Genomic DNA, 21,503 nt, shown 5'->3' with positions numbered 1-21,503 from the left:
GGCTCATGGCACTGGGGCCACACAGGACACCTTCCTGGATAGTCCTTGGCAGATCCTTCAAATGTCCAATGGAGGTTGGAGCTGTGGCTTCTGGAGAGCAGGACCAGAAAGACTTGAATTTAGTTCAGGTAGAAACACTGCTGCCTCCACCTCACCTTTGCCCAACCGTAGTGTTGTAGCTACTGCCCAGTGGGGACAGGCTGCAGAAAGGTGGAGCATAGGATCATAGCCTCCTCCAGAGGTGGACAGGCCATGGAAGGGACAGGTCGTAAGATCATGGCCACTTTTGTTTACAGAAGTCCAGGGGCAACAATTTACTTTCTCTCTTTCTCTTTCTCTTTTTCCCCTCCCTCCCTGCCTCTTATCTGCTCTCCCCCCTCTTCCTTAGGCCCTGGTTGCCTGGTCCCAGGCTGGAGTTCAGGATGGCTGCCTGCAGGAGAAATGCCTTCCAGCAGCAGATCAGGGAAGGATGGATAAGCCTTAGGTGACTAGAGAAGGCACCCAGCTGAGAGGGAGACAGCTTGGGCAAAGGTGTAGAGGTGGCAAACGACGTCATCATCATCATCATCGTCATCATCATTATCATTATTTTGATTTGATGCAACCTAGAGAGATAAGGGGGCAAACCCGTCTTAAGACAGAAAACCGCAGTCCAGAAAGGCCCCTTGGGTTCCGTTGATCCCAAAACAAGTTTATTGGGTTCATTAACTTTAAGAAGGGAGGAAGACACGCCTCCGCCACTCTACTCGCCAACTCGCAGAAACTCCGAGGGCTGGTTCCTGCGCGGCCCGCGAGGGCACCGGATCCCCACCCTCGGGCCGAGAACTCTGCCCGCCCCGCGGTCCCGCAGCCGGCGCTCCACACCCAATCGGAGCCCGGCCCCGCCTGCAGCCCGCCAGAGGCCGAGGCCTGGGCTTGGCTCCTCCCCTGTTGCCTTCGCTCCGCTTGGCTCCCCCCAGCCCAGCACAGGCCGGAGCTGGGGAGGAGCCCACCGTGTCCCTGCGCTGCGCTGCGAGCCAATCACCAGCCCCGAATCTCCTCCGGCCCTACCTCCAGGCCCGCCCCAGTCCAGTCCGCGGCTCGGCTCGCCGGAGCCCCACCCCCGGCCCGCCCCGCCGTCGGTGCGCGGCGGCCGGGAAGGCGCCTCCCGCAGACGCTCGGAACTGTTGATCCGAGAGCTGCCCGCTGAGGGCCGGCGGCGGGAGCGGAGTGGGTCGGGCGGGGCCGAGCCGGGCCGTGGGCCGTGTGGGGGCCGGGCGGCGGCCGGGCCGGCGGACGGCGGGATGGGCTGCACCGTGAGCGCCGAGGACAAGGCGGCGGCCGAGCGCTCCAAGATGATCGATAAGAACCTGCGGGAGGACGGCGAGAAGGCGGCGCGGGAGGTGAAGTTGCTGCTGTTGGGTGAGGCCGCACCCCGCGCTGGGACTCTTGATTCCCGGCTCAAATCCCCAGACAAAAACTTTAACTTCCAGACAAGAGCTTCAAACTCCCAGACCTAGCCTGGACCCCCAAATAAGGGTTAGAAACTCTCGGTTGGTCTAAACCTTTGGTCCTAGTCCAGACTCCAGATCAGACCCCCAACTCATCCCAGACCCCCCAAAACCAACAGTGTCCTAACACCGACTGCCCAGAATGCTGCTTGGCCATCCACTCTTGCTAACCAGTCTCTCAGAACTTCAGAGCCCCTACCTTGTCCTTCCATCCTTCCCTAGAGTTTATCCAAACCCCCAGAACCTGACTTGGTCCCCACCCTCAGGCTCCACCTGTTTCCCCTACCTGCTCCTTCTGTTCCTATTGGGCATGAGCATGCCCTGGGGCCCCTACTAGGCCCCCACCCACTCCCTCCTAACCCTTCTGTGCCCCATCCCTATTCTGGAATCTATCCTCCACCTGTGCACTCTGACCCCAAGGGGCCTCTCAAGTGGGAAACTGCTCTTGAGCCCTCTCCCCACCTGGAGCCCCTTCTGAGACCCCAGACCCCTGCTTCCTGCTTCTGGCCCACCATATCCCTCTTTGTAGGCATCACTCCCCAAACCCTCTGCTCTTTCTCCCTTAAGTCCTCTCCCCCCTCTCTGGCCTTCCTCAGATTCCTCCACCCTCCTGCACCAGGTGGGCTGGGCTGGGAGGAGGGGGCCCAGGAGCTGGAGAAGGCCTAGGCTAAGTGAGGCAGACCCCAAAGGGGCTGGACTGAGGCTCCACTGGTGGTGCTGGGGGAGGGGGCTAGGCCTCAAGCTTCCCAGGAAGGTTCCGTTGGCTCTATGTTTCCCCATTTCCAAGGCCAGTCTAGGAAGTAGGAGGGAGTATGGAGGAGTTGGGGTTGTGGCCACCTCCAAGCCGGGGAAGATGGTGGCCGCTGGAGGGGTGGGGGGAAGTGGAAGTGGTGAGACAGCCGACATATTGCTGCCCCGTGGCCAAGGAGATCTGCTGATAGGTGCTGGGCTTCCCACACCCCTTCTGGGCTAAAACGCCTGGGACGTGGCCTCCGAGGGCTTGCTGCATCTTGGGGCCCTGTGAGGGGTAGTGGTACTGGCTGAATGAGGGGTTGAGGGTCTGCTGGGGGTGGGCCAGAGTGCCTCTGAGCATCTGTGACAGCTGGCCCTTTGCAAAGACAGTGGGCCTGGTGGTTGTCCTAGTCCAGCCTCCTACTGGGGAGCAGGGGTGGTGCCCAGTGGAAGCCTGATTTTAATTTGGGGGCTTTCAGGGTTGGGGGAAGGGAGGCTCTTGCAGCAGCGCAGCAGTGTTATAGGCTGGTTAGAGTATGGGGGGTGTGGCCCTCGGCCCCAGAACTGCCACAGGCCCCCAGGCTGTGAAAAGCCTGGCTTTTTCTGCTGGGCCTGTGGTTGAGGAACAGCACTTATGTCCATTATTGGACCATCTGTTGACTGTCCCTGCAGGCCCAGCCTTGGGGGCACAGCCCCAGAGGTTTCAAAATGGCATCCGCTCCGCTGCTGCCGGGGAGGAAGAGAAGGGGCGGGAAGGGGCGGCGGCCCAGCCTCCTGGGCTGCTTTGCGTTGGGCGCTTGCCTCTTCCTGTCTCTGCTGTGAGTGCAGCAGCGGCAGTGAGTGGGTGTCGACGCGGCGGAATGCCCGTCGCTGCCACTGCCCACTGGGCCCAGGGAGGGCACTTCCGGTACCACTGCCTCCCGGTGCCCAGCAAGGAGCCTGTAGCCAGCCTCTCCCCAGGCTGATTGCAGTTATTGTGGTGGCTGAGAGGTGTGGGACTGAAACATAGGGCCAGAGACACAGGGCTCCTGGCCAGTTCCGTGCCTGACTCCAGAAGGGTCCCTCATCCCACTAGGCTTGCACCTTGGAGCCCAGCTCAGCTCTTGGGCCAGACCAGGTGGGACCTGGCAACCCCTCCCACACTGGGCTGGTGGCAGCCAGGGGTGCAGGGTATGGCTCAGCACTTTCTAGCCTCTAGCCTGGGGAGTCTATCCCAGTGTCCTGCCCCTCTGGACTTTGCTTCCTCCGTTTGGGCCAAAGGAGTGCTCAGGCTCAGGATGGGGAGAACAAGAGCCTCATGGAGGTTCCTGTGGGGGATGCAGGGTGGGGGTTAAGACCCTGCAGAGGGTGTGCTGCAAAGGGCTGAGACCAAGCTCTGCCTGAAATGAAGACTCAATTTGCCCTGGCTGCTCGGGGAGGGGTCCTAGCTTGAGCCATCTCTTCTTCATGCAGGTATAAAGTGGCAATGGGAGCCCAGCTGTGGCAGATTCAGAGTTCTGGGCGCCTGTCCCAGGTAGCGGGAGACTCTGTCAGGGCAACGGGACTCAGGCTGGGCAGTTGCCAGCCTTCCTTCCCAGCCAGAACCACGCCTGCTGCCCCGCCCGCACACTGGCTCCCTCCTGTCCTGGGTAGCCCTGCCAGGAGCCAGGCACAGTCACTGTCACCAGGGCAGAGGCAGATGTGGTACACACTGGCAAAAGAGTTTTCCCTGGCAGCTTGGTGGGGGGAGCACAGGAGCTGATATCAGTCCTACTCCTAGAGTACTCCTTGTCCCTACCCAGTTCAGCTTTACTGACCAGCGAGGCCCAGGTGGGATTTGGGGCCGTGGGCTGGGCACTTAGGAGAAGGAAAGCCAGAGTGTGCATGGGGGGCTGGGGGAGCAGGAGTCTCTGATTTGGGATGGGCTTGTGTGGAAAGCCTCACAGAAAAAGGAGAGACAGTATCTGCTGTTGGCTCCAGGAAGTCTTTAGAGTATAAATACAACAGTTCTCTCTTGCCCCTGGGACTTTGCATCTGTTGTTCCCTATCTGTTGTTCCCTACTTGATCTTTAAAACTTTATTCCGGGATCACCTCCTAGGATCCTTCTTTGACATTCTCCCTCCATGGAGGCTGCTAAAACATCTCTGGCTCCCAGTGCTACTGCTTTCCCCTTCAGAGTGTTGTATTTGCCCAGCTGCTCTCCCTTGAGACTGCAGGGGCAGGGCTGTGTCCTCTACATTTCTGTGCCCAGCATGGAGCCTGGCACCTATTGGGTGCTTCTCATCTGTTTGTTGAATGAAGAGTCCTGTGAGGTTGGTTTGGGGATGGGTAGAGGAGGAGTAAGGAGGTGGTCACTGAGCCACAGTTTGGCATACCGTGGGCAGGTGGCAGGGGCCCAGTGCAGGGCCAGTGACCAGGTTAAGGGGACACTGAGAAAAGTTCTTCTGGTTGTTTCCTCCTAGCCCCACCACAGGCTGTGCTGACAGCTCGGAGTCAGCCCTTACCGCAGCCTGTGAGGAACTCCTGCTGACCAGTCTGCAGCCTGTCACAGGGCACAGGACATGGTAGGGACTCCAACTGTTCATATGGGAGAGTAGCTTTGTATTCTTATTTCCAACTCAGGCTGTTTTGGGACTGCTGCAGGGCTCCTGTCTCTGATACTCCAATAGCTGATAGAGCCTGAGCTGGCTGCTCCAGCTGTCAGCGGCTGGGGCTGCCCCATAGCCCTGGGGCTCAGACCAGGGCAATGCTGCAGAAGTTCTGGATCTGGCCAGTGTAGAGACAGAGCATAGCAAGGGCTCAATTAAGTGTACCAAAAGAAAAGGAAGGGGGTTTTATGACCTTCCTCCCGTCTGTCTATGATAAAGGGCTGGCATACTATAGGTGCCCAATAAATGCCTATGGAAAGAATATGGAAGCTATTGCATATGGAATGCGTATGGAAGCTATTGAGCACCTGCATGAACAGGGCATAGCTCCCAGGGAGAGGGATAAGTGTGATCCTGGGGCTGCCACTTGGAGCCTGGTCTAGCTGGAGATAGATGGCAAGGCTGGCCTGGGATCATGGCTGGCTGGGTGGTGGGTAGACTCCAGCGGTGCCTGTGAGGGGGGCTTTGTGGAGGAGGGGTTCTCTGGGCAGCCTTGAAAAATGAACACCATTTGCCAGGGCCAGGCACTGGGGGTCAGAGGGACCAACTCAGCAAGGGCACTGCAGCGGGAAGACCTGGCCTAGATTACAACAAGGTCTTGGGTGGGTGTTTCCTGGGCTAGGGAAGGAGGCTCACCCTCCCTGGACCAGCTCCTGGGGTCACACAGACCTGGGTTCGAATCCCTGCTCCACCTGAGGCACTGGCTGAGAACCCCCTCATCAGGTGAAGCCCTGGCAGTTCTGTATAACCTGGGGACAGGGGTGCCTGCCTGTAGCCACAAGTGTTGTGGGGACAGTGCATCAAAGCCTGGAGGTATGAAAATGGGTGAGGGACCCTCTGCTGACTCTTGCAGAGCTGAGAGTTTGGTGGAAAGGGGTCTCCCATCCTAGAGGCTGCCTGGCCCTAGTATCAAGGCCCTGGGAAACCCCATCCTCTGCTCTCAGGCAGCTGCTCACAGCAAATGGGGAAACAAAGGCATGCAGATAGTTGGTGCCAGCTGGAGTGACAGACTGCCCTGGGGACCTTAGGCCCAAACTCTGGGAGCCTAGAGTTGGGGGTGTGGCGGGGCCTGGGTGCCAGGTGGGCTGGTACCCAGGCGGGCCTCCAGCCCTTTCTCCTCCAGCCCTCTCCTTCCCGGCTGGAGCTCATTAGCACTTGAATGGGGGGCGGGGTGGCTTGGGCCTCTGAGTCTCTTCTTCCCACCCCTCCCCCAGGCTGGGCAAGGCTTTGTCTGCCGGAGCTGGCTGGGATGGAGCTCCCACACTAGGGAGTTGGGGGGAGTCCACACCATCTCTGACCCCCTCTGCCTGCATCTGCCCAGTCTCACTAGGCTCAGGCCCTGCCCATCAGCCAGTATTGGTGCAGCCAACGTGAGAAGTCAAACCTTTGGGGCAAGAGTGAGACTAGGTCCTATAAGGGATGCCCCTGAGCTGGGAGACTAGGTGAATCACGGCAGCTGGAGCTCAGCTGGGGGATCCCAGGCAGATGGAGGTGGGAGGTGGGGAACCCTGGACAGAGGGCAGCACAGGTGGTAAGGACAGAGGGAATGAGGTGTGGCTGGAGGTGGAAGTCAAGCCTGCTGGGGTGCACAGGCTTCCATGCCAGAAGACCTGAGGCGACATCAAGCCACCCACTATTTTTGAAGTGGAGCCTAAGCTTCCAGATGGGAGCTGGGCATAGTCAAGGACCGCTCTGGGACTGGGCAGCCTGTCAGCAAGTGGGGAAACCCTCCCGGTGCTGGCTTGAGAGGCAGGGTCACTGAGTGGCATTGCTGGTGTCCCAGGCCTGTGAACATTTGTTTACCCAGGAAGCAGCAGCAGGTAGTGCTGAGAAGGGAGTGTGATCAGATCCCAGTGAGGTCCCTAGGCCTGTAGCACTGCAGCTGGGATAGGGGCTGCTTAGGCCACAGGCAGGCACACTGGCCCTGTATACCCTGCCCTTAATCTCAATCCGTGGCTGTGTCTGTCTCTTGATCTCTGTCTTTAAAAGCCAGCCATTCACTTGGCAGGAACAGGATGGAGGAAACTTTGTCCCCCCAAGCTCTTAGCCACTGAGGGACCAGGGCCTGCCTGACCACACCCCCAGCACAGGATGAGACAGTCTGACCCAGAGCCTGAGTGCTGCCTCCCTGACACCCGTTTGTGCTGTGGGGGAGGCAGGACTGGGCAGGTGGGAGCAAAGGACAGGCCAGGCAGCTGTCTCATGTTCCCAGCATCTTGGGCCAGGAGTCCCAGGCTAGGAGTTCAGTGAGGAGGGGGAGGGGATCAGCAGGCTCTGGTCAGGCCACAGCTGATGGGCCCTGCCTAAGAAGGCTCTGCAAGGTGCCCTGGGGAGGGCAAATGATTGGACCCTTACTTAGATGGTGGCCTTGGTGCCTGATGCTCTCAGGCAGCCCCTCCCTCAGCTACAGGTGCAGGGTGGGGCCCCCTCTGCCCAGCCCCACCCAGCCCCTCTAGCCTGAAGCTCTTGTTCTTACTAAACCCCAACCCCACCCTCACCTTGATGTTACTTCTTGGGGCTGTGGCTGCTCTTGGTGGTTAGGGAGGAATAATCTCCCAAATCTCACCAGACATTTGATGGGCTGGACCTTCAGTGTTGGCCTTCTGTGTGCACTTACAAGGCTTGGAAGGTAGTGCCAGGCCAGTCTGAGCAAAGGCCTAAAGGTGGGATCTTCCAAGGCTTGTTGGAGAGAAGGTGTCCTTGTAGCTTGGGGGGCTCGTGGCTGCTACAGCCTCAGGATCTGCAGAGGCAGTGTTGATGGCAGCGCCCGCCCGCAGATCCTTATCTCGCCCCAGGCAGGGAGCAGGGAGGAGGGGGCAGTGAAGCCTGCATGGCAGGGCTGGGCCTCTCAGGGAAGTGGTGTCCACACCAGAGGAAAAGGAGGAAGCAGCTGGGGGAGGAGGAGCCCAAAAGAGGAAGAAGCCAGAGGGCTGCTTGGTGCTAGGGCGGGGGGTACAAGCCCAAGGGCCCTCCAGGACATTGCCAACTGGGGGTGTCTAGGAGGTAAGCACCTGCCCAGGCTCATCGCTGCACTCCCATGGGCCACCCTACTGGCAGTCACTGCATTGGCCGATCCAGGTAGTTCTGTCTCTTGTCCTGCCCCAGGAACTGCTGGGCCCAGGATCCCAGAGAAGGTGGTGCCTCTGAGAAGGACTCCAGGCCCCTCCTTTGGCCACAGGAAGTGGTGGCTGGGAGAGGGACGCTGGCGGGAGGGCTAGCAGGAAGGCAGAGGGCTGCTCTTTAGATTCCCGAGCGGCCATTGCCCTCCAAAGCCGGAAGGCCAGCCACAGGCCGAGATGAATGCCTGGAAATGGAGCAGCAGCCCTGGGATTAGCTCACTCTGGGATTCCCCCATCCGGACGGGGACAGAGGGGCCTTTGGCCCAGCCTAAGGATTCCCCCCTGCCACCACCCACTGGGCCTGGGGGTGCCCTCACTGGGCCTCAGTTTCCCCTCTGGTGATAACAGCAGCTGCCTCTGATTGAGCCTCTGCTATTGTATGGAGCTGGACTCTTCATGGTCTGATTTAATCCTGTGAGGCTGGGACTGGCATTACACCCATTTCACTGGTGGGGAAACTGAGGCTCAGGGACATTATATGACTTACACAATAAGTGGAGATGCCGAGATATGACCCAGGTAGTGACTGAGCACCTGCTCTCAAATACTGTGGCCCCTTGGGAGTGTGTGCCAGCTGGCAGGAATTGATCAGTCTTGATCAATCAGGACAACGGGCAGATGCTGTGCGGGTACATGTGTGTTCTGCATATGCCCGGGGGCCCTGCCTCAGGGGCCTTAATTCCTGGGATATTGAAAGGGGGCTGTCTGCCCTGGAATGTGGGAGCCAAGACACCGTGCACGAATCTCTATCTTGCTGAAACCAGAAATCTGCCATGTGGTCACGGGGGACCTCATCCTACATACAGATGCCCCGTGTTTACTTCCCACCCTTCCTTGGAGTCCGTGCCCCCTCACAGTGATGCTCATGTCATAGTTGGCAATTTAGCGCTTCATTTTTCCTCTAATATTATGCTTGTTTCTCCCACAACCCCCAGTCTTCAAGGGGCTGAGACCAGGCCTGAGGAAGGCTCAGAAGCTGTTGCAGGGTGGGGGCCTCTGGGACTGGGAGTTGTCCGAATGAGTGGAAGGGAGGAGTGTCCCTGTAGGGCTCCCACTGTGAGCACAGGCTCAGTGTTGGTTGGCAGCTGAATGTGACCATGGTGTCGCTGGTGACTGCATGATGGCTAGTGTGGCTAATTCTTCAAACTCCATGGCCTCTGAATCTGAGTTTTGTGGCATGGTGGGGCCTTTCCCTCTCCCTTGGAGGTTCCTAGGGGTTGTGTTCTGTGTTGTCAGACCAGGTGGCTGAGGGGCCCAAGAGAGGTTTAGGAAAACAAGAGCATAAGTGTCCAAGCCTCTCTGGGCCATGAGGCCATGCAACCTCATGGCCACTCAAGACTTTGGGTCCCAGAGGGCCCAATCCCTCACCTTCCTCACTGTGTGACCTCAGGTCCTCTTCCGTCTTTGTGCCCAGTGCTGGGACCTGTAAAGGCATGATTCTTAGCATGGTCGGTATAGACAGCTGTTGGCTTGGGTTGGGCCCTGAGGCAGTTTGGGTGAGTGTGAAGGAGGAGGGAGGCTGCTCAGGGCCAGCCTTGGGCTTGGCACACTCCCTTGAAGTGTCCGTTTCACAGATGGAGACACCGAGGCCCAGGCTCTGGGCACCTCACCCAGGGTCCAACTACAATGAATCAGAAGAGAGGTGGGGGTTATTCCAGCGCCTTGAGAACAGCAAAGGGATTCCTGAAATGAAGAAGCTTCCAGGAAGAGGGTTAGCCAAATGTCCTGCCTCCTTGTGTGACGTGGGTCTGGTCCAGCATCTCCTGGCTCCTGCAGAGGGTGAGACCTGTGGCCTGAGGGGCCAATGAGGAACGGGTTTCAGGGCCTCCTTTACGGCAGGCTGGCCTTCCTCACCTGGTGCCTGAGTTTCCCTGTGTACAGTGGACAGGGCCTCACTGAAGGAGACACAGCCCTGCCCCAGAAAGCTCTCCCGGTATCTGGGCAGGACCCCAGGCCTCAGTTTCCCTTGCACAGAGATCCGTGACTTGGCAGTAGCAAGCCAGGCCCTGGTTGTCAACGCTTCCCTGATGGGCATAAGGAACCCCTGGAAGCTGCTGGAGGCAGCCCAAGTGCCAGAGTCTGGAGGGAGGGACACGTTGTGTTTGTTGGGGCATCCTGTGTAAGGCTGGGCCACACGCCTGGGTGGGGGTGTTGCAAGGCCCCTTCTGGCTCCCACTGCCAGACCTGTGCTGAGCCTCCTTGGAGAGAGTGCAGGGCCAAAGAGCAGCACCTGGAGGAAGGAAGAGACGCCAGGGGTGGGGCTTAGAGCGCCTTTGTCTGGCTGGGCCCTCTCCCCCTCCTTCCTATTCCCATTGTTTCTGTGTGCGGAGTCTCTGCAGGCTGGGAGCTTCCCAGGGAGCGGGTGGTGGGTGGGGCGCCTCCCGGCTTGGTCTCTAGCTTAGGCGTCTTTTCTGAAATTAGGCTCCTGGCCCTGCCCAGCCCCCACCTCCTCCACTGTGTCTCTGGCTGCTGGGCTCGGGCTCCCTCTGGTGGTGGCCGGGCCTGGGACCTGGTGTGGGCCAGGGGAGGGAGGGGGAGAGGGAGAGGGGGTAGGAGGATGGGATCATGAGAACTGCAGGCTAGGCTGGAGATGTGGCACCTTCCTGGGGTGAGAGTAGGGGGTGGTGTGCAGGCTGCCTTTGGGGTGGGCTTCCCAGGGCTCACCCCCATTTTCTCCACTTTGCCCCACGGGATAGGCCAGGGGGGGCGGTGGCTGGGGGTGTGGGCCCGCCCGGTGCTTGCTGTGGGTTTGAGCTGGGCTGCTGCCCAAGTCTACCCTGTGGTCCCAGCCACAGGCTTATGAGAATCTCTGCCCTCACGCCTGCCACGTCAGCTGGCTGCTCTGCCTAGCCCCATGTGTTCCAGGGGAGCCCACCAGCATGGAACTCTCTGCAGGGAGGGCTTTTACCGAGCCTGCCCAGCTTTCTGAGAGTGTGGGGTCAGTGAGCACTGTCAGTGGTGAGGCCCCTGGTCAGGAAGAAGGCCCCAGCCACGTAGGAGTGCCGGGTTGTGTGGAAGGGAAGTGATGAACTCAGAGTGAAAAGCCAGCAGAGGAGCGAGTGGCTCCACCCCTGTCCCAGGTTACGGTAAGTCCCAGCAGGGACCTACCGCTGCTCAGAATCAGCCTGTTGGCCACTGTTCGTCGCTCTTCATCTGTTCTTTATCTGAAGCTTCAAAAGCTCTGCTTCAGATGAGATGACCGCAGCAGTCCACTCCGTGGGTTGCCATTGCAGTGACCAGCACAGCATAGTCATTACAGGCTGCCAGAATGAGAGGCTTGGAGAGAATCTGTAGTCTTCCAAAGGGTAGAAAAATAGTGATAACTTGAACCTGTGGGAGATCTCAGGAAGGATCAGGATGGGCATCAGAGCTGTGGCAGGTCTGGACCTCCCCCTGGCAGAGGATCTGAAAGTGAGAGGTGGGCTGGTCAGCCACTTAAGGCTTGGCAGCCTCTGCACAAAGGAACCTGAGGCCAGGGAGGACAGCAGCATGTGACAGCCTCCCAGCAGATCAAAGCCTCATCTAGGAGTTTGAAGGTCCCAGATGAACAGACAGCAGTGACTTGAATGCGGGGCCTGGGGTAAGCAGCAAGCGATTGGACCTGTGGGCCCGTCTCTTGCTGCAGAGGCCCTGCTGGCCTTGTTCACGCAAGTGGGGTGTTGCTGTTCCCTTCTCCCATTGGCTCCCTCCTGCATCGGGGCTCCTGGAGTGGAAGCAGATGTTCTAATGCAGAGCAGCTGCTGGTGCCTAGCACATCACTGCGATTACTGCCTGCCTGCTGTGGGCCCAGCAGCTGTGCCACAGGGCAAGAGCTACAGAGGTTTCTTCCTTGGTGGGAAGAGGTGTGGCCCAGTGAGAATGCCAAGGCCACCCCCAGGGAGCCTCTGTGAGCGTCTCTGGTCTCACCCAGCTGGGGATGGAGCACCTGATGGGGCTCTCTGTGGGCAGGAGGGGCTGACTCCTGCCACCTTCTGTTGGCTCCTTTGCAGCAATCTGGAGTCAGTTGGTGAAGCTCCTTCTCCTGAGAGGAGGGCACAGGGATGAGGGGGGGAGCTAGGTGTTCATAGTCAGGGTGCAAGCAAAACTCTGGGCCACATGTCAGCTTAGAGGGGGAGATCCATCAGATCCCAATGGAAAAGGGGTCCAGCCAGAGTGAAGAATGAGGCTGCTGCCCCATAGCTCCCAAGAGACCTAACCTGTGGGCTGCCTGAGAGCCAGGGTCTTTGCCCCACCCATTCCACACAGGTGCTGTGGCTCCACCCACCTCTGCTCCTGGCCCCTTCTCTGCTGGAGCTGCTCCCGGGCCATGCCCATGGCTCTGTCCCGGTGATCCCCCCTGCTTCCTGCCTGGCTGCCAGCACTACACTTTGTCCTACCACTCACTGCTTCCCGCCTGAGTCACAGCTGCTGGAAGGACAAAGGGACCGCCCTGCATCCAGGGGTAGAGGTTCCATGACCTTGTTTTACTTACCTGTTGAGTGGGGCTTTTTTTGCAGTGCCCCTGCTGAGGGCAGAGATTGCCCTCCTAACTCTTAGAATTTGAGAGAGAGGCCTCAGGGGGGGAAACTGAGACTTGAAGGAAACAGGGCAGAGAGCCCTCAGCTGGCTGGGCCAGGGAGCAAGTGTCCTGGCTCCCAGCCCTCCTTGCTCAGGTGCTGCCTGCCTCGGCATCTACTAGGTCTGCTGTTGTTAGGAAAATCAGATGCAAAGGGAGTTTGTGCTGTCATCCCTATCACTGGGCAGGGTCACAGAGGCCCACACCACCTGCTAAGGGAGTGGCCAAAGGGCCAGATACCCTCTCCACCCCTAATGGCCAGATAAGGAAACTAATGCATCAGGTGGGCAGGGGTCCCAGAGTCACACAGGAGGGGACAGCCTTCACCCTAGATCTCAGGTCCCCTGTGCCCTGGACAGCTACCCCGCTCTGAGTCTCAGTTCACCGGGCTGAGGCCAGCATGATCAATCTGCTGCGTGATCAACTTCAGCCTCGTGGCCTCCGCTCCCCCAGCAGAGGCCCCAGTCCTGGCTGAGACTGTGGCTCTTGGTTCTTCCTCTGCTCCAGGATGTGCCCCTTCCTCCTGCCCTGTGGGAGCACGTGGGAAGCCACTGCTCCCCTTGCTGCCCTCCCTGTCCCGATGGGTGTTTGGGCCCTGGGGGGGATGGGCCTCCACGATGGAGCATCACTGTGGCGCTGCCTTCGGACCTCTCCTCACATCCCCACTTTGCTGGTGGAGGAGTGTAAGTATGTGAGATCCTGGCTGCTCCTCTGCCACACAGCCCAATGGGGAGGGAGTGGCGCTGCTATCTGACCACCGCCCACACCCCGGTGATATACTGGGCCTGGTGCTTCTAGTGCCCAGGGGCTGAAGTGATAGAGGGCACCGCTTCCCCAGCCGCCTCCCTCCTGCCTGCCCAGAGCCTGCACCTCTGCCCCCAGCCTGGGAAACCCAGTGATCCCAGGCACCTGGTAGCATTTGTGAAGAGAGCTCAGACCCTTCCCCTCAGGGTGGCCGATGGGATGTGGACATTCCCAGATGCACTCCTGTAGGGCCACAGCTACACCTCAGTCTCACCTGGAAAATGTGGGTCTGGGGTAGGGGCAGAAGGCAGGCAGGGCCCGTGGGGAGATCCACAGCCCTGTCCCGTGCCTGCTGTGGCTTGTTGAGTGCTGCAGAGACTGGGACCAGAGTCTGCCTAGGGATGCGGGGAGTGAACCCAGTGACAAGTGCAGCTGGGTCAGAGCCCAGCTGCTGTATGAGGCTCTTAGGACAGCTCGAAGAGGTACCACGTGGTGGGCAAGGTGCACTACCCACAAGAGGGGACTGTAACTGTGTGACTTCCACCTCCCTGCATCTCAGCTTCCTTATTTGTTAGGGGGTGAGGAAAGAACCTACCTCCCAGGATTGCTGTGCAGAGATTACAAGATTAAAGTCAGTAGTGGATGTGGTAGACGTGGAATAGCATCTGGCTCACAGTGGGTGCTGGTCCCAGCCCTGCCATTATTATTGCTGCTCCTGTTAGTCTGTGTCAGCATCTTCATCCTCTGAGGTGGTCTTGACTAGCCCCAAGGGATGGGGGGGGCGGGGCAGAGTCCCTAAATTTGACCTCTCACCGACCCCACCACCCACCCTGCCAAGCTGCACAGAGTGACAGACCTGCCACAGTGATGAGGAGAATTGGGACACTGTGGATGGGGCATGGGGCAGGTAGGCCCAGCAAGGGGAACAGCATGAGCAAAGGCCTGGAGATGGCAAGAGGCAGTGCCTGGCAGGTGCAGGTGTGGCTGGCAGTGATGGGGCAGGAGCAGAGGGTCTGGGCAAAGGCTGGGAAGGAGAGGGGGGCCCAGCTGAGGGCCATTCTACCTGGAGCCCAAGGCAGGGAGCAGCAAGGGAGCGAGGTGAGGCCTTGCCCCCACTCCCTCTAGCCCCCAGCCTGGTCTTCACACTTCACTGCACAGACGTCCTGGGGAAGGCAGGTTCCTGGGCCGTACTACTCAGGACCTGGCTCTGTGTGTCTGGGATGGGACCTGGGAATCTGCTTTTGTAAGCACTCTCCCAGAGCATTGTCTTGCAGGGTCTGAACCACATTTTGAGAACCAGGCATCATGGTTCCATGCAACCCTTTGCCCTTCTGAGTCCGGGCTGCATGACTTTGGACCAAGACTTTTCTGAGCCTCAATTTCTGAGCTCCTTATCTATAAAATGGGAGCAGAAACAGTATATGCTTATGAGGCTGCCATGACAAACATAGGAGAGAATGCAGCAAATCTCTCAGTACCAGCTAAGGACAAATACGGAGCAGGGGCTCTACCAGGCCAGGGAAGAAGCTTGAATCGGTACAGGGTTATATGTGGGTGTGTCTGTGAGAGAGACAGAAACACCGTGCGTCTCCCAGGTGTTAGTCTCCATCTGCTCAGTGCAGACCTTGGCTGAGCGAGCAGAGGGATGGGCCTTGGGCCATATCCAGGAGGCAGGAGTGTGACACGGCCCCTGCTTAGGCCCCTGGCAGTTAAGGCTCAGAGTGTGGGGAGAAGAGGGACTACACCCTCCTGGAGTGTGCAGGGCGCCTTCCTGCCAGCTCTGCCTGAGGTGCCGTGCTGTCCAGCACCCGCTACACAGGGTGGTGAGCCTGCGTATGTGCAAACAGTAGGGCTGGCCTCCAATCTCCGGCCAAAACCCCTGAACTCAGCCGGGGCAATGGGCAGCCACGGTGGGCAGTGGAGCTTGTGGGAGGCAAAAGCCTGCAGAAAGTCTGCCATGGGACACAGGTGCTCTGGGTTGCCTTGACCACTGTGGCCCTGCCAGCTGCACCGTGAGAGCTCAACTGCCTGCCAGGCTCACCTGCCTGCATCTCACTGTGCAACGATGGGCAGAGTGAGTTCTGCCTCCGGGGCTGCAGGTGGCTGGGCACTTGTTGCACACCTATGGGGCCCTGTGGGCCTGCCCTCTAACCACCTGTGCCCTCTGTTCCAGGTGCTGGGGAGTCAGGGAAGAGCACCATCGTCAAGCAGATGAAGTAAGTGCTGAAATGGGAGGCAGCTCCCAAACCTGGTACTCCCTTAAACCTTAATTTCCCCTCCTCTTCCTCTGGACTTGCACTGCCCCCCAGTACAGGCCCAGCCAGTCTTAGCAAGGCCCAGGACCTTCTCAGAGGCAGTCATCTACCCTCAGTCCCAGTGGGTCAAGGGCAGTTTCCCCTTCTCTGAAGCAGGTCCCTGTAGGCCCCAGCAGCCCCAGACAGCCATGGGAACTCCCTGTGCCCTGGGGACCCTAACCCCTGACCCCTGGCTGTCAGGATCATCCACGAGGATGGCTACTCCGAGGAGGAATGCCGGCAGTATCGGGCGGTCGTCTACAGCAACACCATCCAGTCCATCATGGCCATCGTCAAGGCCATGGGCAACCTGCAGATTGACTTTGCAGACCCCTCCCGCGCGGTATGTGCACCCTGCCCCACCCTCCCCCACCTCCCAAAAAGCTTCAGGGCAAGTCTTATCCTGGGGAACCTGAGAATACCCTAGCCTGGGCCCCATTTCAGAGGTCTCCCTGCCTCTGACAGGCAGGGTGGGGATACATTCCTTCAACTGGCTGACCACCTACCACTGTGCCCAGGACGACGCCAGGCAGCTGTTTGCACTGTCTTGCACTGCTGAGGAGCAGGGTGTGCTCCCTGAGGACCTGTCCGGTGTCATCCGGAGGCTCTGGGCTGACCACGGTGTGCAGGCCTGCTTTGGCCGCTCAAGGGAGTACCAGCTCAACGACTCAGCCGCCTAGTGAGTGCTCCAGGGGCTGGGCAGGGGATGGGGAGGTCTGGACTACAGGCTGGATTGGAGGGCCTGTGTACCCCCCAAAGGATACTGCTGGTCTCTGTTTATGGCATTGATGACTGTCAACCAAGGCCTTGTTTTTGGTTTGTGTGGGGGTGGGGTGGATGGTACTGAAAAGCCAGGAGGAATGACAAGCAGGGTGGCTTATCCAGCACATCTCTCCTGGCCCATTGAATCTAATCTGTCTCCACAATCATTCTAAAGAACATTTGCTGCCACCTGCTCTGTGCCAGGCCCTGTACAAGGCTTCAGGGACAGTGATGAGTGGAGCAGAGAAGTCCCATGCAGTGACAACTTAGGGTATCAGTGTCATGGTGGGTGGGGGTGGTCCAGAGGAGGGATGGGCAGAGGGATTCCAGGTGGTAGAGAGCTGGCTGTGCTTGATGACACAGAGGCTGTTCAGGCTGGCTGGCTGGAGGGCTGCAAGAGGGGAAAGGGTTTTCTGGGAGGTGACAGGTGTGTATGCAGGTTGGAGCCTAGGACTCAGCTGGGGAATTGCAGGGGGTGCGGAGTCCCAGAGGCATAACAGGCCTGGACCCTTTGGGCCTGGCCCACAGTTCTGAACTCCTTCCCTGCAGTTTCTCCCATATGCTAGGACTGGTGCAGGGCAGACAGGCTGTTAGCCAGTGAGGGGGGCTGCAGGTCTATAAGAGACATCCACAGGTTTGGGATGGTGCCACAGATAGGCTGCTGTTCCTGTACTCTGATCTTCCCTCCCCTATCTCTACTTAAGCCATTCCCTCTGGAATACCTTTTGGCCTCTACTACCTACCTAATCCTGAACTCACCCAGAGAGGGGCTGGACCTTGGCGAGGGTGGGTGGGAGGAGGGTCTTGCCTAGCTGTGATTTCTGAGCCCTGCCGCAGTTACATGGACAGCCTCCTCCCAACCTTCTGTGGCCTGAATGCCCTCGTGAATGCGGCCCCACACAGTAGCTGTGAAATCACAGCCAAATGCTGCAGGGGCCTCCAGGCCTCAGTGCTGCCCCTCCCCAAGGTCACAGGCTCAGCCACCAGCAGAGCTTGTGGGTCACAGAGGCAGGGAGGGGTGAGCCACCTCAGTGCCCACAATATTCAAAGGGGATGGGGATAGAGCCACCTCCAGGCCACTTCCCACTTCTCCATCATCCTGTTTCTTCGTTCTCCAGACATTAGGCACCCACTGCGTGCCTGGCACTGTTTTGGGAGTGGAGATTCAGCAGTGAACACAGGCCCTGCTCTCCCAGGCAGGTTTATGCCTTGACAAGACCACCCGGGGGTGGGTGTGGATGAGAACGCCACAGGGAAGAGGCATAGTCCAACCCTCGTCCCGGCAGTCCTCTAAGACTGCAGTGGGGCAGGGGGTCCCTGGGGTGACTCCACCTGTTGGGGAGAAAGGAGAGGATGAAACCCACCATAAGGCCTCCACGTTGGGGGCTCTTGTCAGTAGGGGGCGGGGAATAGTATGCAGGTCATAGCAGGTGCGTCATGGTCCCCAGCAGCCCTTCCTGTTTTTCTGTTCTGTCCCTGTGTCTCTGAGATCATTTCCCTCTGTCTGGGTTTGGCCTGGCTGCTGGTGGGAGCTAAGGGCTGGCCCCAGCAGCCTTGCCCCAGGAGTGAGAAGTCGGCACAGAGCAGCAGCACGGAGGCCTGGACCCAGCCCCCCCGGACATGGCAAGGATATTGAGGCAGGCAGCAGAGCAGGGCCCAGCAGGGGTGGCATTAATACTAATTAAGGGAGCTGGTAATGAAGAGCCCCTGGGACCCCCCGCCAAGCAGGTGTCTGTGCCCTCCCCCTGAGGAGCCCAGATTTTATTGGGCACTGGGCAAAGAGCCCACTGGGCCTGGCAGGCCCCAACCTGTCCAGCTCCACACCAAGGGACCACACCAGGCTGCTCTGCGGCTGGTGCCATAATTAGCATCCTGAATCCCTCCCTGAAGGACTAATTTGTCCCCTCCCACTCCCTTTGCCTTTAGCCCCAACATCCTGGCTCCTGTCCGAGGCAAGTGTGGTTCAGACCCTCGGTGCTGGGGCTTGGCTGGCCGGCCAGCCACACAGCCACACCTCCTCCCAGTCCTGTTCCATGGGTGGGAGGCACGTGACACGGTCCAGGCTTTTTCATTAGAGCAATGAATGGAATGCAGGCAAGGGTTAAAGAAGCAAGGGCTTTGCCTGAGAAATGGGGATGGGTGGGAAGGGGCCTCTTCCAGCTGGCCCCCACCGACCCTCCTACCCCACCCCCAGCTACCTGAACGACCTGGAGCGCATCGCACAGAGTGACTACATCCCAACGCAGCAGGACGTGCTACGGACCCGCGTGAAGACCACGGGGATCGTGGAGACGCATTTCACCTTCAAGGACCTACACTTCAAGTGAGCGGGCGTGTGGGCAGGGTTGAGGGGCAGCACCTGCCAACCTCTGGGCTGGAAGGAAGAGCTGGTCCAGGAGCCCCCAGCCCACTCTGAGGTTTCTCAAGGCTATATCCTGGGAATGCATGTCCTCACACCTAGTGCATCCCCACCTCCTCTGGCCAGCGCTCACAGCCTCTGCTGCCCCGGCCCCATAGGCTGCAGCTTCCCTGCTGTCTGGGCCCCTGGCCTGCCAGTCCAGACGTGCCCTGGCCCAGAACCAGGGGTGAGGTGGACAAGTGGGGATGATTCCATGAAGGCAGCTGCCCCACTCTGGGTGGGCCTCTGTCCTCAGTCTGCTGGCAGACTGTGAAATGCGGCAGAGAGCCTCCCTTGGGGCTCCCTTCCTGGAGCTAAGGTGATCCTGTATCTGTCCACAGGATGTTTGACGTGGGTGGTCAGCGGTCGGAGCGGAAGAAGTGGATCCACTGCTTTGAGGGCGTCACAGCCATCATCTTCTGTGTAGCCTTGAGCGCCTATGACTTGGTGCTAGCCGAGGACGAGGAGATGGTGAGAGGCTGAGAGAACACTGGGGGTGGTGGGGGAAGCAGTGGCTGGCGCTGACCTCACCGTCTTGCCCCCAGAACCGCATGCATGAGAGCATGAAGCTGTTTGACAGCATCTGCAACAACAAGTGGTTCACGGACACATCCATCATCCTCTTCCTCAACAAGAAGGACCTGTTCGAGGAGAAGATCACACAAAGCCCCCTGACCATCTGCTTCCCTGAGTACACAGGTGTGGGGACTGTGGGACAGACCGCTGGGGAGGGGCGGTGCCTATCCCAAGAGGAGCCAGTGGTGACCAGGTGGCCCTCAGGCAGCCCCCACTGGACAGATGGGTGACCATGGGACACTCTTGAGGAGCTGGTGCCTCACTTAGGCTTGTATACTTGGGTCTGCACATGGGGGGGGCCCTTCTTACACACCTGGGCATGTGTCCCTGAACTCATGCACAGGGGCATCCTCCTTCCCACAACCAGGTACGCTTTTTACACACTTAGGCCTGCGTTTGCACCCACACACCTTGTCCTGTCGCGCACATGCATGCACACAGTATCTGCTTGCCCATCCACGTGCGCACAGCCTCGCTGTACCTGTAGGACGGGCCTGCCTGCCCCCCACACGGCACAAGTCTTCACCATTTTGTCTTCCCCAGGGGCCAACAAGTATGACGAGGCAGCCAGCTACATCCAGAGTAAGTTTGAAGACCTGAATAAACGCAAAGACACCAAGGAGATCTATACACACTTCACATGCGCCACAGACACCAAGAACGTGCAGTTTGTGTTTGACGCCGTCACCGATGTCATCATCAAGAATAACCTGAAGGACTGCGGCCTCTTCTGAGGGGCAGCGGGGCCTGGCAGGATGGTGAGCCAGAGGGGCATGAAGAAGGGGGCTGGGCAAGGACAGAGTGGGCTCGGAGCCCAGGGAGGGGCAGGGTTGGGGGTGGGGGAGGGGCCAGGTTGGGGTGGTGAACCTGGAGCAGGTGGGGCAGTAGGTGACCAGAGGACGAAGGAGGGAGTGCCAGATGGTGAATCAGGGGTCAAGTGAGTGGGGTGCAGGGCACTGAGGAGGTAGCACAAGTAGGCCTGGCCTGGTGGTCCAGACACAAGGGCCGGGCCTTGCCCTGGGACAGAACTAGAGGGCTGTCCCAATATTCCTTGGAGAAATCTCACCTGCTCACCCACCAGGCCGTTGGCCTAGCCTGACGGAAGCTGCATGCTGGACAGGGCCCACCTCCTGCTGCTCAGTGTGACCAGCTCTGCACGCACCCCTAGCCATCTTTCCCTCGGACCTATCTGAGGGTCCGGGGCTTAGGCTGGCCCCACTGGCCCTGGTGGGGATGGAGTGGAGGTGACTGCCCTCCCCTGCGTAACCCAGCAATAGAAATTAACTCCTCGGGGGTAACTGTGTCCCTAGTAACAAGTGGGTGGGACAAAAGGAGAGGGTCATTGTCTAGGGAGATGGGAAGAGAGGTACACATTGGCTACCTCCTAACCCATGACCTGACTGTCCCCTACCTCCAGGGCCACCGCCGACTCTGCTCCCCCAGCCCCTGAGGAAGATAGGGGCAAGAAGACCACGCTCCCCGCCTGTCCCCCGGCCGCTTTACCCCTATCTTCTCTCTGTTCTCAGCTCCCCCATCTCCTCCCTCAGCTCCAGACGTGGGGGGGGGTTGCCCTAGGCCTCCCTGTTTGAAGCCTGCCCTTTTCTGAGGTGCCAGGAATGGCCATGGTACCCCCTTTCTGGGCATCTGCTCTGGTTTTTTAACCGTTGTCTTGTTCTGTGGGGAGGGGAGGGGAGCACATGCTGAGTCCCCCAAGGCCTGTGTCTGGAGGGGCACCCACTTCTCCAGCCTGGACCCCTGGCTTTGCCTAACACCAGCCCCTGCCCCAGCCCAAGTCCTAATGTTTACAGGGAGCCTCCTGCCCACCCCACCCCCCAGCCGCTCGGAGGCCCCAAAGGAAAAAGCACAAGAAGCGTGAGACGCCACCATTCCTGGAGACCACAGTCCACCTGCTCATTCTCGTAGCTTTTTAAAAAAATGAAAGTAAAGGAAAAAAAAAAACCCTGCAAACCTAGAAAACTTTTTAGAGAAAAACTATTTAAAACTGTCAGATCCTGACCAGCACCCACCCAGCCCCCCTTCCAGTGACTCTGTGCCTTGAGTGTGTCTGCGTGTTTACACCCATCCCCCTGCTGGCCGCCTGCGCAAGCGGCACCCCTGCCCTGCCCTCCACAGAATTGGGTTCCAAGGGCTGTTCCAGACAACTGCCAACGTCACTGAGGGCCCTGCCCCAGCGGCCCTGGGCCC

General features: G+C 59.1%; 1 protein-coding gene across 1 annotated transcript; it reads left to right on the top strand.

Annotated features, from left to right (window-relative positions):
* Positions 1–913: 913 nt before the first annotated feature.
* GNAI2 (G protein subunit alpha i2) lies at positions 914–21,192 on the top strand. Its single transcript, XM_045530177.1, has 9 exons — positions 914–1,401; positions 15,442–15,484; positions 15,764–15,905; positions 16,081–16,241; positions 18,519–18,647; positions 19,064–19,193; positions 19,268–19,421; positions 19,842–20,056; positions 20,716–21,192. The coding sequence occupies exons 1-8, from the start codon at positions 1,284–1,286 to the stop codon at positions 20,030–20,032; spliced, it is 1,068 nt and encodes a 355-aa protein (XP_045386133.1). The 5' UTR covers positions 914–1,283; the 3' UTR covers positions 20,033–20,056; positions 20,716–21,192.
* The last annotated feature ends 311 nt before the right edge of the window (positions 21,193–21,503 follow it).

Source organism: Lemur catta, chromosome 18, assembly GCF_020740605.2.
Source record: "Lemur catta isolate mLemCat1 chromosome 18, mLemCat1.pri, whole genome shotgun sequence".
NCBI lineage: Eukaryota > Metazoa > Chordata > Mammalia > Primates > Lemuridae > Lemur > Lemur catta.
This window is presented reverse-complemented; position numbering and strand designations above follow the sequence as displayed.